At 31.7% G+C, this 18923-nt stretch overlaps 1 protein-coding gene across 1 annotated transcript; it reads right to left on the bottom strand.

Annotated features, from left to right (window-relative positions):
- Window positions 1-12502: 12502 nt before the first annotated feature.
- Window positions 12503-16261, bottom strand: LOC107801728 (uncharacterized). Its single transcript, XM_016625105.2, has 3 exons — window positions 15851-16261; window positions 14989-15012; window positions 12503-13046 (listed from the first exon to the last, which is right to left on the bottom strand). The coding sequence occupies exons 1-3, from the start codon at window positions 16053-16055 to the stop codon at window positions 12700-12702; spliced, it is 576 nt and encodes a 191-aa protein (XP_016480591.1). The 5' UTR covers window positions 16056-16261; the 3' UTR covers window positions 12503-12699.
- Between the last annotated feature and the right edge of the window lie 2662 nt (window positions 16262-18923).

Genomic DNA, 18923 nt, shown 5'->3' with positions numbered 1-18923 from the left:
AAATATAAGTATGAGCCGATAATTCTACTTGAATATCCCCTCGAATGAAAGGGGGATTCCCTTTTCTTGCATATACGAGAGTGTATGTGCTTGTGAGTGTGGAGCAAAGGTTGTACACAACGTGTATTATGGTGATATTTGCTTATATTTTTCATATGTTATGATTTTTGGATTTTGTTTTCATCTCTAACTTGCTTTATGTATGGTATGCCATATCCCTACTCTGAAGTTTGTGCTCGACTAAGGAACTCGGTCTTTCAAAGTAGTATAGCTTGGTAAGTGAGCCAATGTTGGTGGTGATGAGGCATATACTATTAACCATGCGTTTAGATATAGTATATTCTAACAATTGTTATGGTTAAAAGTCTAAGTGGGAGATTGTTGGGATATATACTATTAACCTTGGGTTTGGTTTAGATATAGTATTTATTATGAAATAATTGTATATTCAGTTTTAATGAAGTTTTAAATAGATCATATATTAATCTTTGTCATTTGCTTATATAGTAGATGATTTAGTATATAGAGTTTAGCTTATACGCGTAAGATTAAATCATCGGTTCTTATAAGTATAAAGTTTGAGTTCACAATCTAATGATGGAATTGGACAAACCACCATGGATGATTGTAGCACAAGATTAAATATAATTTATCTTCATTATGGGAATGATTTGATTCCAACTTCTTGTGCTAGTACATTTTGTATGTATTGAACAAACCAAGTAGAGATAAGTATTTTATATTGACTTAATAAAATAAACTCTATAGCCATTAAATGTACTTATACTCTTAATCTTGATATAATTATTATTGTTTTGGTTTATTAAAAGGCGAGATTCTTTCGTAGGTCAATATGCCTGATAAATTGGATAATAATAATGTACATTGGCGAAGTAATAGTTAGTTGATGGAATTCATATCTCGGTTTAGAGATTGATGATACACCTTTATGAAAGCTTATAAGTTTTCATGTGTAAACTCGGCCGGTGGATTTTGTATCCGACACATGAAATAAGTTAAGCGAAAGTCTAAAGAAAACAATCAATAAATTAAATCGTCAGTAATTTAATTTAATTGATTAGTATATGAATCTTAACATGGGGAGTTAAATAAGATTTAATGGATGAATTTCGACATTGAATAAGAAGTGCAATTACGAATTTTTAATTGAATAATTCGTAATTAATTATGGAGGATATTAATTTCAAAAATTAGAAATTAATTCCATATGGAAGCCCTGTTAATTATATTTTGTGGTCTCTGTTGTGCCTAAATAATAGGAAATAAAGGAATCTTTTTTCTAGTGGAAAGGAAAACCTAACAGGTTTTGGAAAAGGGTTTTAACCCTTAAAACTTGTGTTATAAATACATAAGGTTTTCCATATAAAGGGAGAAGAAGAAGGTGGCCGAAATTTTCATCCTTTTTCCTAGAAAATTTTGCCCACTTACTATTTTTCGGATATTATTTGGGTAACAAAGTAGAAGACCGTGGAACGTTCGCGAATCTTTATCATGCTGATGATGGAGATTTCATTGAGTTGTTGTGGAATTGGAGGCTCACGTGATAGAGGAATTTCGTTCACGATTCAAAAAATAACCCGTGAAATCCCGTTTATACTAGTTGTCTAGATTACATGTGAGTTTGATACTGGTATTGCTTCCGCTGCTTATAATAATTCATCAATTGGTATCAGAGCCCACTCACATCTAATTAGATAACTAGGTTTTTCATGAAACAAGAATATCGTGTTTATGTGCGTTTTTGAATTACATGTATATGTTGTTTTCTGAAAAATTGCACTGTTGTTTGTGAATTAACCGTGCAAAAAAAATTTGGATTATTCTTGTAATCATGATATATCTTTTTTTTATTGATATATGATTGGGAGTATCTGATTTTTTGGGGTAAACCCTAGAAAAACGCAAAACCCGATTTTGACCGAATTGCCGGTATTTTTGGAGGTCAACGAACTTGACGGACTATGATTGAGCCGAAATTTGGTGGGTCCATCGGAAATGACATGGTGACAAAAACTCACTACTTTAGCAGTTAATCATGGTATTTTCGGCGTTTTGAGGTCATTTGGACTGTATTTTGGACGTTTTTCTATTTTCTGGAAATTATTTCTTAATAATTTTAATTCGTTTTTAATTTATGGTGGTGGGGGTGACTCCCCATGGTCTTTATGATTAAATACTGGTGATATAATGGGTTTACACATTGGCTATTAGTAAATAAACGTGTTGTTGTATTAAATTCAATAATAGAAGTGTAGAATTTGATTGACTAGGTCTTACAAGGTATACTTGATATTGTGTGATGATATAATTATTTTGTAAGAAAGTAAAATCCTCTGTTTGATATCCTGGATGACTAATGATTGGTGTGTTTGGCATATTTGTGCATAAAAAATTTCTCAAATTTTAGTTTATGTTTTTATGCCCTGCGTGATTATTAGTCTTGGATTTTCGATGAAAATTTTGTTCTATGGTTGGAGGTTGTAATAAGTAAAATATGACGGTATTTTGTATGAGTTTTATATTATTGGCATGCTTTTTAAGCTGTGTTCCATAATCTGCGATAAAATAATTTTATGAGCTACATGTATCTTCACTCGTAAATTGAGAATTTTGTAAGTAATAAATAGTTACCACTAAAGTGGTTTGTTTATTTGAACTCATGAAAAATTCTTAATAAATTTGTACATGTAAAATTATGTCTATTCATGGATTGAGCATTATGATTAATAAGTAGGATCCACAAAATTATCTATTTATTTGAGTCATTAAAATCTGCTTGATGTACCATGTGAAAAATATCCTTGATAAATCTACATTAGTGGTGGAGGTTCTTAACTAAAAAAAGAGTTTTATCTTTGGATACTAGTGAGACCAACTCCATCCATAAGAAGAGATATTGGGGGTTTTGCCGAACGGGAGAAAATATAATATCTTAAGTTCTTGTGTATTTAATAAAAGGATAATTTATTGCAAAAGAAGATATTATGTATCATACATATAGGAAGAACGTAATATATGCCTTGAGCTCATAGTATAATTATAAGGATAATGGAAATCAATATCATATTTATTTTAATTCATTAAACTGCTTAAAACGGTTATTCTCCGAGTTTGGTTACAGTGTGGTGGTCATGAATTTGACGAACTCCAATTGACCTGAAACTTGATAGGTTTATCGAAAACGATCTAGTGAGAAAAACTCATTGCTATGCAGTGAATCATGCTATTTTTCGGCATTTTGAGATCGTTTAGATGAGTTTTCAAGCAGTTTATTAAAATGAATTTATTATAAATATGAACAATTATTCTTTATATATCGGCTATATTTGTGTTAAATATGAGACATAATGATTTAACTTGATATGATACACAACAAGAATGCAAATCGTATTGATTTAATCCTAAATACGCCAAAAATAATTTATTCGAATTTGGTCTAGTTTTTGGCGATCGTGAATTTCACGATCTCCAAATGACCTGAAATTCGGTAGGATCATCGGAAACGATCAGTTAAGAATAACTCACTATTATACAGTGAATCACATCGTATTTTGACGATTCGGGATCATTTAGATGAGTTTTTTTGGAGGTTTGGCGGATTAAAATGTGATTTACATACGAAAAGTCATTCTTTCTATCATTTTATTTATGTCTAATCTGGAACATGATAACACATGTTGATTTTATATAAATTGGTATATGATAAGAATGTAGGTCATATTTTAAATTCTTAAAAAATACTTAAAATGGTAATTTTCCAAATTTGGTCGCAATTTTTGGAGATTATGATTTTAACGATCTCCGATTGATCTGAAATTTGGTAGGTTTATCAGAAATAACCCAGTGACCAAAAAAATTAATTTTAGCATTTTAAGACTGTTAATTGGGGTTTTGAGGATTTTTTTTTATTTTAATTCTGAAACTTAATCCTTAGAGAAAAGGTCATTGTTGTGATAAAGTGGTGATAGGAATTACCCACTAAAATCTCCATTATTTATTTATAGTGAGATAATAAATTTACTCGTTGACATTAGGTCTTCTTCTATATCGGATAAATTTATTATGAACTCACTGGGTATAGTTACTAGTTATTAATAACCTGTATTAACTCTCTATCTTAGATTAAGGGTTGAATCAATTTTGTAACTAAAATACAATCATGATGAAGTGGTGATATAAATATATTTCTATGGTCTTCCACTATTAATTTCAAGTGAGTAATAAAATTACGCGTTGACTTTAGGTCTTTCTCCATATCGGATAAATTTATTGCAAGCTCACTAGGTGAAATACTAGTAATTGATATCGTGTGCTTACTCTCCATCTTATTATACATGTAGGATCAATGGAACTAGAGATATTAATTATGATGTTCACTTGACTTGAATTAACAGTATACTCTCCATCTAAGTTGGATCTGTTTTAATTATTGGAGTGAATAATCTGGCATTATATATGTATGTTGCATGAGTAGTTCTTTCCCCATCGAAATTGCTATTCGATATGCATGAATACCAGGGGCGGACTCACCTGGTGTCAAGGGGGGTCAGTTGAACCCGCTTCATCAAAAAATTATACTATATATGTCATGACCCAATTTCTCATATAAGTCGTGATGACACCCAACACTACAGCTAGGCAAGCCAATTGATAAATCAAACGTACATTGATTAAAATTTTAATCCAAGAAAATAATAAAATACCAAATTATACCAATGCGTGTGCCAAGACCCGGTGTCATAAGTGCGACAATTCTATAATATAATTTACTAGGAATTGCCTTAGATATTTTTATTGCCATTTTTTCCCTCTAATTTGTATAAAAATAATTTAAAAGTGGATATGTGATGATAGGTCCTCCACTATGCCTCGGGATGGCGTGGATATGTGATGATAGGTCCTCCACTAGTACCTGTCTCAGATCCTGCACAAAAGTGCAGCAAGTGTAGTATGAGTACGTAAACAACGTGTACCCAATAAGTATCAAGCCTAATCTCGAAGTGGTAGAGACGAGATGGCTGACTTTGAGACTCACTATGGGTCAATAATATTAAAAAAATCATGAAAATAGAAATATTTATATCAACGTGATTCACAGAGTTAACAATAATTTTATTGAACTAGCATAATTAATTAAATTCCAATAATTCTCAATATATTAATTAAATTCCTTCAATTCAAATAACTTCTAATCAATTAATTAAATATTTCAAATTCAATAAAAATTCCAATTTATCAAATAGTTTTACAAGGTGCAATTCAATTTCAATAAATTTCTAATTTATCAAATAGCTTTACAAGCTATAATAAACTGTCCAAGTATCGTGTAATTATTATTATTATTAAGCACGATTTCTGCCGAGGTAGTACGGCCCGATCCAGAGTTTCGTGTACATTGCCGAGGGACGTGCGACACGATCCATAAATGCATCTATCCTGCCGAGGCATTCGGGCCGCTCCACAAGAAATGAGGACATTTTCTTATGTACCTCCGGAATTAGAGTATATTTGTTCGGGATCTTTACACAAATAATCGGTCATATTAATTGTATACTTTTTCTAACCATATACATAGATTATACACATGTAATACATAAATTATGCATATATTGTACACTCACCGGCTAATTTTAGTTTAAGTGGTAGGGTGAGTGACTATTTGAGTTAATTCTTCTATTTGTTATAAGGTAAATTCAGGAGGAAGAACAATTTCCCTTAACAATTAAATAAATTTAAACAGAACAAAAAAAACAAGTATATGGGATTTTTATTCCCTAATATTTTTATCTTACAATTCACAATATATATGTACATATATGTCAAATAATATTAATTAAAGAAAGAATATAATTTACATAATTAATTCATACTTTGAGTCCTAAACTACCCGGACTTTAGCATTAATAGTAACTACACACGGACTCTCGTCACCTCGTGCGTACGTAGTCCCCACAATTTACAATAATTATTTAATTTTAATCACCTATGAGGTAATTTCCCCCTCACAAGATTAGACAAGAGATTTACCTCATTTTGATCCAATTTAATCCACTAGTAGGCTTTTTCTTCGATTATCCAATTTCGATTGGCTCGAATCTAACCAAAAATAATTCGATACAATCACTAAAATTTATAAGAATCAATTCTATAAGAAAATACTACATTTTTAATAAAAATCCCGAAATTAATTAAAATTTCGTATGTGGGGTCCACATCTCGGAATTCGGCGAAAGTTATGAAATCCGACAACCCATTCAATTATGAGTCCAACCATACAAGTTTCACTCAAATCCGACTTCAAACCGATACCGAAATCTCAAAAATTCGTTTCTATGAGATTTCTAAAAAAATTCAAATTTCAATCTCAAAACACTAATTAAATGGTGAAAATAATAATATATTTGTGTATATAGACCAAATCCGAGTTGGAATCACTTACCCCAAATGTCTTTCCATGAAAATCTGCCAAACGTCGCATCTGCTCAAGCTCAAGTTTGTCAAAAATGGCAAATGGGTCGAATGCCTCTGTTTTTATAAATTACAGATCTGCCCAGTTCGATCTCGGGAGCTCGATTTTGGGCCTCAATTTTGGGCCTCGATCTTGGCCTCGATCACAGCCCAGAATTTCCAGCAGAAAAGAAAAATTGCACCAGCTGTTTAAGTTCAATTTTTTAATCCGTTAACCATCCGAAACTCACCCGAGGCCCTCGGGACCTCAACCAAATATACCAAGAAGTCCTAAAATATCATATGAACTTAGTCGAATCTCTAAATCACATTAAACAACACTAAAACCACGAATCATACCCCAATTCAAGCTTAATGAAACTAAGAATTTTTAACTTTTACATTCGATGTCGAAACCTATCAAATCAACTCCGATTGACCTCAAATTTTGCACACAAGTCATAAATGACATAACGGAGCTATAAAAATTTTCGTAACTGTATTACGACTCCGGTATCAAAAAGTCAACTCCCCGGTCAAACTTCTAAACTTAAATTCTTGTTTTAGCCATTTCAAGCCTAATTTCACTTCGAACTTCCAAATAAAATTTCGATCACGCTTCTAAGTCCAAAATCACTATACAGAGCTGTTGGAGTCATCAAAATTATATTCCGAGGGTCGTTTGCACATAATTCGACATCCGGTCACTATTTGAACTTAATTTATTTTTTAAATCAAAATTCCATATCTCGGGCTAGGGACCTCATAATTTAATTTCGGGCATATGTCCAAGTCCCAAATCACAATACGGACTTACCGAAAGGCGAATCAATAATGATTGTGGCTGGACTCCTCTATTCATCTATCAATCTCGTTTATGAATGTTATGATGGCCAGGCATAGCCGGAACTCTTTCGTAGGCAGCTCTCGAGGCAGTGGCTTTTTTCTAATCTCCCGCAGTCATAGGAGAGAAAATCGAATTAAATTCTTCGTTTTTACAAAAAAAAAAAAATAGGAACCTTCTGTGTTCAGGACGGAGACTCTTTCTGCCTTTGTCGAACTGCCTTGACGCCTTGGAATCCCTTGACTTCGCTTATGCCCTTATTTATGCAGTAAAGAAAGCAAGTGAGGCGGGCTAAGATTCCATTCGATGCTTAGTTTCCTTCTAACTTAGTACTGATCTTTATTGTCTGTCAAAATACTGATCCGAGTCTGTTTGCTCAAAATATTGACCAAAGTCAAACTTGGCCTTTTAAAGCCAACTTAAGAAACCAAGTATTCCGATTTCAACCCAAACACTTCCAAATCCTGAACCAACCATCCCCACAAGTCATAAATCATTTAAAGCACATACGAGAAGTTTTATTTAGGGGAACGAGATTCTAAAAGTTAAAACGACCGGTTGGGTCGTTACAGTATATATTGATAAATAATATATTTAAAAGAGAAAAATTACATTATAAAATATAGTTTGAACCCGCTTTAACACTAACTGCTCATTGTGTAGGTGGTCGAGCGGGTTCAACGTTTGTGAAGGATGCTGAGATCGAATCCCATTTGGGGGCGTTTTCCAATTAATTTTCTTAATCCGTACTTGGACTGGTGTGTGTGCAACGTAAGGCTAAAACAATCTTTGTCTCAAATTAAACACCATCTTGCCCTTCAATCTTTGACTGTTCTCTTTTATAGACAAATAACAAGGAAAACTCTAAAATTTTTTAAATATCTTAGTTAGTAGATATTTGTTAAAGAATAATTTTTGATGTAAAATTTGTTAAACTAAATAGACAAATTTCTTAAAATAGAGATAGATAATCCTTTTTAACCTTCATAAAATATTTTTAGGTTTGTTAAAATTATAGAGTGCCAACTTTAAAATAACTTTATTTTGAGACTGTATTAAGAACAAAAAAGGATAATAAAATAATCAAACCCTACTTGTCATACCCAACACCACTGACTAGACATGTTCGTCTTTGACTGAACCCGCTTGCACAAAATCCAAGATCCGCCACTGATGAATACATATATGTATAGTGTATTTAAAATTTTCGTATTAAAAGGTTATATACAATTGACTGGAAATAATAGTATACTCTCTATCCGAGCTGGTTATATTTATTCTTGGATTGCTTGCATTATATAATATACTTTGCATGAATGATTCTTTTCCCATCGGAATTTTATTATTCGAGATGCATGTATGTATATAAATATTGAATGCAATCTGAATTTTATTATTCAGTGTTTTGACTTATTATGATCTATTTAATATTTTTATCTCAACTCCACAATGACTTTATGCAATTTGTCGTATTACTTGTTAATTTTTTTTTTTAGTGATAAGACATTAATTTAAAGGATGCAATATATGTACCTTTTGTTAGAAGGAATTTAATTCCGGTTTCTAGGTAAAATAAGAGATGGATATTTGTCTTATTTTTCGAATAACTCTTGAGTTATTGAGCTTGATAAATATTTTATCTTTTCTGGTACATGAATGCATGACCTTGTTATTGTATATTAATGTCTCTCCTTAACAGAACAATATTAGTCTACCTCATAAGAGAATATGTTCTTCAAAATTGAGTAAAACTTTCTGTGCACTTTTATCTAAGTCATATTAATCTGAATAGGATTTCAAGTTGGTCAAAGATGAACCTTAATGTTCATTGAAAGTAGAGGCACTACCAACTTGTGGATCTTGTTTGGAAGGAAATTTGACTAAAAGATATTTCCCTTCAAAAGAAAATAAAGCTAGTGATAAGCTAGAATTAATCCCTTATGATTTGATTGGTTAAATGAACATACTCGTAAGAGATAGTTTTGAGTATTTTGTGACGTTCATAAATGATTACTCAAAATATTAATATATTAATTTGATGCACCGTAAGTCTTAATGATTTAAGCAATACAAGATTTTTAAGACTTGAAACGGAGAAGCACCAAGGAAATATATTAAGTTACTGCAATTTGATTGTAGTGGCAAGCACCTCTCTAAAGAGTTCTTTTGTTACTTATCAGAATAAGGGATTACATCTCAATTGTCTACACTGTAAACTCCATAATAGAGTGGTGTGATAGAAAGAAGAAATAAGTCTTTTTTGGACACGGATAGATTAATAAAGTGTTATTCAGATGTGCCTTATTCGTTTTTGGAATATTTCCTAGAAACTGCAAATTACATTTTGAATTTAGTTCCTTCTAAGTTAGTACCCGTGACATCTATAAAACTGTGGACTGAATGTAAGTTCAGTTTGTGGCATGTTCAGATATAGAATTGTCCCGCATATGTGCTGAAAGGGAAAGCGAATATGTAATTTGGAACTAAGAATGGATAGGTGCATGTTTATTGAATATCCAAGAAAATGAATAGAGATTTATTTTATTGTCCTAAAGAAAATAAGGCAATTGTTAAAACGAATGCATTTTTTTAGATAAGGACTGTTCAATAAACCATGTTCCTAGAAGTAAACTATGTTTACAAGAACTAGGCAAAGAAATAACTATATGTTCAAGAACATCAAAACCCACACGTCAGAATTGACGTTCCATTGCATTTAAGTAGTGGGAGAACGTTAATAGACATAATATGCCTTTATCGAGTGGGAGTGATGTTTGAACATTGAACACTATAGTAAGAAGTCACTAATATTTCAATGTCGTGAGGTAACGAAGGTAATATTAGTGGTACTTCGTCTTAGTGGGAGAAAGCTAAAGAAAATTATAGTTCGGTGTTCATTCTTGGGATAGTTTCGGTAACAGGATCTCTGAAGAGTTTAATACCAAACTAGATAATTACGACAAAGTACTACTGGACAAATATTGCATCAGATATAACTTGGCAAGATTCTTTAACAAAACCTTATTTGGTGAAGACTTTTAATAGTCATGTAAAAGAATGCCCGAGAAAGTTGTAGATGCATGGTTATGAGTCTAAGTGGGAGATTGTTGGGGCATATACTATTAATCATGCATTTGGATATAGTATATTCTAATAATTATCATGGTTAAAAGTCTAAGTGGGAGATTGTTGGGATATATACTATTAACCATGAGTTTGGTTTAGATATAGTATTTATTATGAAATAATTGTATATTCAGTTTTAATAAAATTTTAAATAGATCATATATTAGTCTGTGTCATTTGCTTATATAGTAGATGATTTAGGATATAGAGTTTAGCTTATACGCGGAAGATTAAATCATCGGTTCTTATAAGTATAAAGTTTGAATTCACAATCTAATGATGGAATTGAACAAATCATCATGGATGATTGTAGCACAAAATTAAATATAATTTATCTTGATTATAGGAATGGTTTAATTCCAACTTCTTGTGCTAGTACATTTTGTATGTATTGAACGGACCAAGTAGAGATAAGTATTTTATACTGACTTAATAAAATAAACTCTCTAGCCATTAAATGTACTTATACTCTTAATCTTGATATAATTATTATTAGATGTGTATATTATTATTGTTTTGATTTATTAAAAAGCGAGATTCTTTCGTAGGTCAATATGCCTGGTAAATTGGATAATAATAATGTACATTGGCGAAGTAATAGTTAGTTGATGAAATCCATGTCTCGGTTTAGAGATTGATGATACACCTTTATGAAAGCTTATAAATTTTCATGTGTAAACCCGACTGGTAGATTTTGTATCCGAAACATGAAATAAGTTAAGCGAAAGTCTAAAGGAAATAATCAATAAATTAAATCGTCAGTAATTTAGTTTAATTGATTAGTATATGAATCTTAACATGGGGAGTTAAATAAGATTTAATGGATGAATTTCGAAATTGAATAAGGAGTGCAATTACGAGTTTTTAGTGGAATAATTCATAATTAATTATGGTGGATATTAATTTTAAAAATTAAAAATTAATTCCACAATTGGAAGCCTTGTTAGTTAAATTATGTGGTCCCTGGTGTGCCTAAATGATAGGAAATAAATGAATCTTTTTTCTAATGGAAAGGAAAACCTAACAGGTTTTGGAAAAGGGTTTTAACCCTTAAAACTTGTATTATAAATACATAAGATTTTTCACCTAGAGGGACAAGAAGAAGGTGGCCGAAATTTTTAGCCTTTTTCCTAGAAAATTTCGCCGACACGAAATTACTATTTTTCGGATATTATTTGGGTAACACAGTAGAAGACCGTGGAACGTTCGCGAATCTTTATCATGCTGATGATGGAGATTTCATTGAGTTGCTGTGGAATTGGAGGCTCACGTGATAGAGGAACTTCGTTCACGCTTCAAGAGGTAACCCGTGAAATCTCGTTTATACTAGTTGTCTAGATTACATGTGATTTTGATACTGGGATTGCTTCCGCTGCTTATAATAATCCATCAGGTGGATCTAGAACTCACCAATCTTTCTGCTTTTTTGTTTCTGATCCACGAATATCGGAATGGAAAGTTTGAAATTGGAATTGAAGTTCTATTCATAATAGCTATCAAGAAATAAGAACTTGTTGCAAATTCATAGACATGGTTGTATACACTGATTTCCGGTCCTTGTAATGCATGATGCATATGTGTTATGATTTGTGAAACACAAATTCAAGGACTATCATTAAAGCCTCTGCGACGATATATAATTTGGATGATTATAAAATATTAGTAACTCGTCTAACTTGAGAATTGAGAGTTATGTTCCCACTCCCTGTGCTACATTGCTATTGCTTTATTCGTAATCTGTTTCCAAACTTGTTGCCAGAATATACGGACAAGGTTCAAGTGACCGAGGGAGAGAAACTGAGAATCATCTCGACTTTGTCTCTTTCAGCAGGGAAATCAGCTAGCATGTCAGAATTGCTTCACCAGCCTAAAAAACATGTATAAATTGTGATACTTCATGGTTTACCTTCATCTCCGTGGATATAGAAGAATGATAAATGACACTCTTACATATGAAAATTTTGTATGGCAGTTGATGTCAATCTACACTCAAAAATTTACTAGTGGAGTTTTAACTCAGCAGGATAAATAGAAAGGCTTTTGCCTTGCAGTGCAATGGCAATCTGTTTCAGATGACTAGATATATAGAAATAGAGATAGAAATAATAGTGGCCTCTAAACTAAGGGTGTATGATTCAAAACAGATGGAATCCATTAGTATGAAAATACATTGAGTTGAGACTTAACTATAGACAACTTTGTTGCCGCCAGAACCTGGCACCAGATCAAGTGGAGATATGCTACTTGAGGCCATGGCGATGTTACATTGTCTGTACATTTCCCTGAGACTGAGTGTGAGACTTGGCTGCCCCTTCTTTCCATCCCTTTTGACGTGCTCTCATCTCCCATGTAGCAGTCAGTTTCTTTTGTGCCAGTAAAGCTACCTCAGCTTTTTCCCTTGCCTCTTCACATGTCTCCATTCCAGAATTGCACTTGTCTGCCTCTTTCATATATTGGGATGTCAACTTTTTTGCTTCAAGAAGTGCCATGTCAGCCTTCCGCTGATTTTCCAAGGCCTCAGCTTCTCGCAATTTAAGTTCTTCAGACAACAAGTCAGCAAAGTTCTTTTCTGTGTCTTCACCAACATCTGGATCACGCTTGGCACAATCTGCAAAACATTTAAATGAGAACGGAAATCCAAGATTTTAGATTTCAAGTCACAACATATAGATTTCAATCCTCAAAAGAAGAGTTAATGGTTACTACAATGAAAGAGCAAATATAAGGAGGTTTGCTGTTAAAGCGAAGAAAATTCACATATCGTGTAGATAGGTTGGAAAGAAAATTCACATTTTTTTAATCTAGGATATTTTGAACATATTCAGCTTATTAAGATGTTAATCACTTGCAGAGTTTCAGTCTTGCAGATCAGCAAGAGATTTGCATAATCTCAATGCATTACAGAATCGGATAAATCATGGCATAAGTCCTTAAACTCAACCATCACATTTGAGATGTTTGTTTATCACATGCAACAAAATAAATGTGTTTACAACAACGATGCTCAAAATGTCCTTTTTAATGGCAAATTTTCGCCTACCAAGTACTAGAAAGTCTCATGTCCCCAGTCATAAGATATCTTCCAAGTTTTTCTTTACAAGGTAAATAATTTTATTAATGTGAGCAAAAGTCCGATATACAAGCTGCATACCATATAACCTACGCAATAATATGGTTCTCTACAAAAATGGCACCCAAGAGTGTGCCCTAGTGGTCAATGAAATAGGTGCAAACTTTGTAGACCCAAATTCAAGTCCCAACAGAGACAAAAGGCACTGGTAATTTCTTTCCATCGGCCTAAGCCTTGTGGATGAGTTACTCGCTATCTATATTGAAGGGAAGGAGCAGGTACCCGGTGGAATAGTCAAGCCATGGCTCAGACACCACCATATTAAATAAATAGTTCTATACAAATGTCACTCAAGCTTCTTTCAGACATGAACTTCATGTGTGCACCAAAAGCAAACTAAGACTAAGATACTATGCTTCAAATGTACAAGTTGTCATCTATTTGAAAAGGCAAAAATAATGTTACACAGATGAGATGAATCTGAATATAAACTCATATAAACTCTTTCTCTTTCTTGTCCATTTAAAGAAAATTAAACAAAAATCTCACATTTAGAAAGAAGATAACCGCAATAAATCTACTCAAATGGTTTCACAATTTAAATTAATCGCAATTCATGTTTTATTCATTTAGACTTCAACAAAAAAGAGATGGCTCATTTACTGTCCCAAATTATGTGTGCTCTTGTCTTAGTAGCCAAAGTAAATTTCAGATTGAGGGAAAGAACAGAGAAAATGAGGAGAAAAGATAGAGAGTGAAGAAGGCATGTCCGAAAAACTCTTTGAAGTTGTTATCAGGCTAGTGATGGGAATGGTCATGGAATTTCTAGGAGGAAAATTTGTATTCAATTTTTGGATTTGTTGAGTTCTTGTAATTTTATATCAGTCTACTGCCATTTCATGTTAAATGTAGTTGTGCCAGTCAACGGATCCTTTAACGGTCGAAAACAGTGTCAGGTCACTCAAGAAAAAACCAAGGGTTATATCAGCACATAGGTTTTTAAGGTCAAAGCTAACATCTGCATGTGTGACATAAAACATTCCAATCAAGGAATCGTTTAACATCTCAACAGATGCAGGCAAAGAGAACATAAGGGTTTACTTAATTAGTCGAACACTGGCTACTAACGACATACAGCAAAAACCTGATTAGAAAACATCTCTAATATATCGTCCCATTACATCAAGGTACTTATGGAGTGTACCAACTTTAGAGGGAGAAAGCATTTGATTACACCAACCTAGAACGGTTTGATTACCTTTAGGTTCAAAGCTGAAATACTACACCTTAATTCCTAGAATGGTAAAATCATGAACAAGTATTGATGATCTCAATGTTAAAGAAAGGTAAGTCCCATCAGAGAAAAGCTAGAAGAAGAAAATAATGACTCTGATGAAAACACTAATCTTGCAGCAGATTACAGAATAAATGATATCTTAATCACAGAAAATCAAATAACTGCATATCTCATGATACTAACCTGTCAAAGAAGCATTGCTCAAACCTGCAAGACAAACAAAGTAAGATGTCAATTCAAGCAATTATTGACAAACAAATGTCCTCATGTAACCAGATACTCTTAACAAGCCTCACAAAAAGATATGGTGTCCAGATCATAGAAAATGACAATTCCACAGTACATGACTAGTTAACTATATGGTTGCTATAGTGAAGTGTTGTTATAGAGGATATATATGATAACATAAAATAAAAATCAGTTCCGGAAAGAATTTGGGTTTTACAGTGATTAGTTGTTATATATAGATATTGCTATAGTGAGGTCTGACTGTAGTATGTTTATTCATTCTTCAATGTTAATATCAAAATGCCCTTTCTCCGAAAATCCCAAACTACATATAACAACAAGCACAACGATTTGGGGAATATTTTAAATTAGGTTAACACATTCATGAATCAAGGCATATAAATATTGCTAAGACTATAAAAGGCTTGATAATTAATGAACTTCAAACAATATGAAATTCCCTAATTTGGCCTGAAATTAGAAGTTCAGAACTATAATTTTAAATCAGTGGAGGTATTTTAGCAGGATTTTGATTCCATATCTGCAGCTATTCAGAATACAGAAAGCAAGACAATGACAATGAATTGAGTTCTCTTTCATTTAGAAAGCAGCTCAAAACAAACTATTGAGATCTTTCAATCAAATGACCAGATTCACAAGTGGGTCTTTAACAAAGTGGTCAGATTCACAAAATGGGTCTTTAAGTAAGTGATAAGATTCACAAAACAGGTCTTTAAATAACCATATTCACAAAATGTAAAAAATCTTTTTACTTGAGGGAAAGATATAAGAGCAGATCAGGGGGAAATGTGAGTACCTGCAGGAATGAAAAAGAAGGGTTCAGAATTGCAATCACAATTACAAGGAGGGCAAGTGGTAACTGAAGAAGAAGCAGCAGCTATGCCTTCCATTAAGTGCCAATACAAAGGTGGACCTAAAATATAGGCTGCTAAGCTTATTGCCATTAAACCCAATACTGCTTTCAACACCTTCGGATTACATCCTGCTTGATTCAACGCCATTGATCCTCCTCTGTCTTTCCCTTATGAGTGTTTTTTTTTTTTAATTTGGGTGTATAGATTGTTAGTAGTAGTAGAGACCAATAGCAAGAGATGAATGAGAGTGTGGAATGGAGATCAGCTATTTCTCTCTCTCTTCTGCTCTTTCAACAGCCGTGACGCGTTTGGAATCCACGGTCTCGCGCAGATCTGCCGACGCACTCAGTGAAACGTGAAGTTAATTGCTAGTACGTCTTTTTTACCTCTTTTTTACTTTTTATTTTTGTTGTTACGGAGTGGCTGTGGGCCAGGAATAATTTGTTTTTTTAGAGAGAAGGTGGGAAAGGATTAATATTTAATAACTCTATTACGATAACTAGTTTTTCATGTCAAAAAAATAAATATTTTTTTAAAATTACATAAATTAAATATTATTAAATAATATGATTAAATTAGATAACTTTCTAAAATTAGAAATGTTGATCCCACTTAGTAGCAAAATAAAGGATGAAATCATGTAAATGGAAGTCTTCAAAGAATAATAAGGATAACTTATAAAAATTATTGTTAGTTGTTTTCCTAATATAGAAACAAACGAGTAAAAAATACTTTTATTACGATAATTTTTCAAATAATACAAATTGATAAGTGGCATTATAAACTTTAAAGATGACTAATATTTAATTAATAATTTATAAAAACAATAACATAATATATAATAATAATATATGGAGATGTCATTTGTTGGAACATTTATGAGAAACAAAAAAGAAATAATTAATGACATCACATTTAGAATATATTTTTATCTTTTACCATTTCATTCTTATTGCTTCAAGTATGTAATATTAATAGAAAAATAATTATTGAGTGTATGATATTCTGCCATTATTGAGTAAATTCTGCTCATTTAGAATATATATTTTTTTATAATTTTGCAAGTTGAAATAATTACTGGGCGTAATTTTTAAATATTATACAAAAAATTCAATGAATAAAATTTAAGTTGATTTTGAAGTTCTGAATATTAATATTAACATGCAATGTGTTATAGTTATGCTGCATAGTCCAAATAAGGAAAGAATATATTTAAGGTGAAATCTTTATTGATCTTAACTTTTAGTTATTAGATTTTTCTACATAATTCAAATAAAAAAATTTAATAATCAAAATTTTAACTGATTTAAAATTCTACATATTTTAAAATTCCAGCAATTGTTTCCAATGATTATGTTTATCTTGTTTCTATACTATAGTGAGCTATATATTTAAGTTTCTTATTACTTTTTTCATATAATTTGCCCACATTATTTCAAATTTGGTTTTAAGTTTTTAATGGTATTCATAATTTTAGATGGTCAGAATGGGTTAAAGATTATAGCTAGTCAAAATAGACTACCCTTTAATGACATAGGTATATTTTTCAAGAAAATAATTATATAAATTTTGATGTATATACGATAGTTTAATCATTTAATTTGGGAGAAAAATATGCATTTAATGGAACCATAAATGCTTAATGAAATTTGATATGTACGTTTCAAATTAGTTTGTAAGCACGTATAAGAGAAAGAAAAATCTATAAACAATTTGTTCAATTTGATTTATTTTGATGTCCTAGATATTATGATTTCTTATGTAGTACAGACATCTTTATAACAGTATCATTATATAACAACACTTAACTATACAAGCCAAACTTTTTCGGAACCAATTTTTATGTTATGTTATAATATATATTCTCTATAACAGCACTTTGTTATTATAACATCCAAAAATATTTGGAACAAACGACGCTGTTATAGAGAGGTTTGACTGTAGTTTAAATAAGAAAAACTTTAATATGCAAAATTTTAGTTGACTTAAAAGTGTTAAATATTAGATGAATAATTAAATAACGATACTATCCAGTGTAACTTCTATTTTAAAAGGATAAAAAAAGTGAATACATTTCGCTAAGGGTCTTCGTACTTTTAATAGAGTATAGATATAGATTAAATTGCGTCAATTTCCTATTTGTTTTTTCTTTCTAAAATTAGGGGACAAGTGTACCTAGTCATGCTGATCTTAGTACCGGGTCAAATCAATCTCAACCGGGAATTAACACTGTTACCGGTAGTATTTTATATTATGATCCAAAAAAAGATCGTGAAGAATTGGCAAAAATGGTTATTGTTATGTGTGCTTACCCTATAGTTTTCCTTCTAACCCTCACTTTGTGCATTATATTAGAAAAGTTTTTAATCCTACTTATAAAGGTTTTTCTCGCACAACCGTAAATAACGATATTTATAAATATAAACATGAATATGAACAATTTTTACGCTATTTATTTACTCATATAAATTGTCGTGTTGCTATTATAACTGATATTGGTAGAAGTGGTAATAACTGTGATTACCTTACTCTTACCAGTCATTGGATTGGTGGGGATTGGATAATGCAAAAGCACATTATTGCTTATAGAATAAATATTTCACGTCACACATGACAGTTTATTTCTAGCACAGTTACAGATATTTGTAGATATTTTTGTATTAGTGATAAAATAATGACAGTTTCTATTGATAAATGCCACTAGTAACACAAATGTTGTAGCCTTGCTTACCACTACATTAAGTCCTGCATTTAGTAACATTTTTCATGTTAGATGTATTTGTCATATTTATCATTTAATTATGGGTGATGGTATGAGAATTTTAAATGTTGAAATTGAAAAGGTTAAAATGGCTCTTAACTGGCTTTTTTATTCAAACCGTAGAAGTTGACTTAGAGAATATTTTAAAAGATGCGATGAATTTGGCCTAAGAGAAAGAAAGGTTCTTAAACCTTGTCCAACTAGATGGAATTATATGTATGAAAATTTAGTTGTTGCATATGAATATAGAAACC

This window comes from Nicotiana tabacum, chromosome 2 (genome assembly GCF_000715075.1).
Source record: "Nicotiana tabacum cultivar K326 chromosome 2, ASM71507v2, whole genome shotgun sequence".
Lineage (NCBI taxonomy): Eukaryota > Viridiplantae > Streptophyta > Magnoliopsida > Solanales > Solanaceae > Nicotiana > Nicotiana tabacum.
The sequence above is the reverse complement of the archived record's forward strand: the minus strand, read 5'-3'. Positions and strand labels throughout refer to the sequence as shown.

Coding starts and splice junctions, on each gene's coding strand:
- LOC107801728 (XM_016625105.2), bottom strand. CDS start 16,055: ATGGCGTTGAATCAAGCAGGATGTAATCCGAAGGTGTTGAAAGCAGTA. Junction 15,013..15,850: donor CTTCTTTTTCATTCCTGCAG/GTACTCACATTT, acceptor TTTGTCTTGCAG/GTTTGAGCAATGCTTCTTTG. Junction 13,047..14,988: donor GAGCAATGCTTCTTTGACAG/GTTAGTATCATG, acceptor AATGTTTTGCAG/ATTGTGCCAAGCGTGATCCA.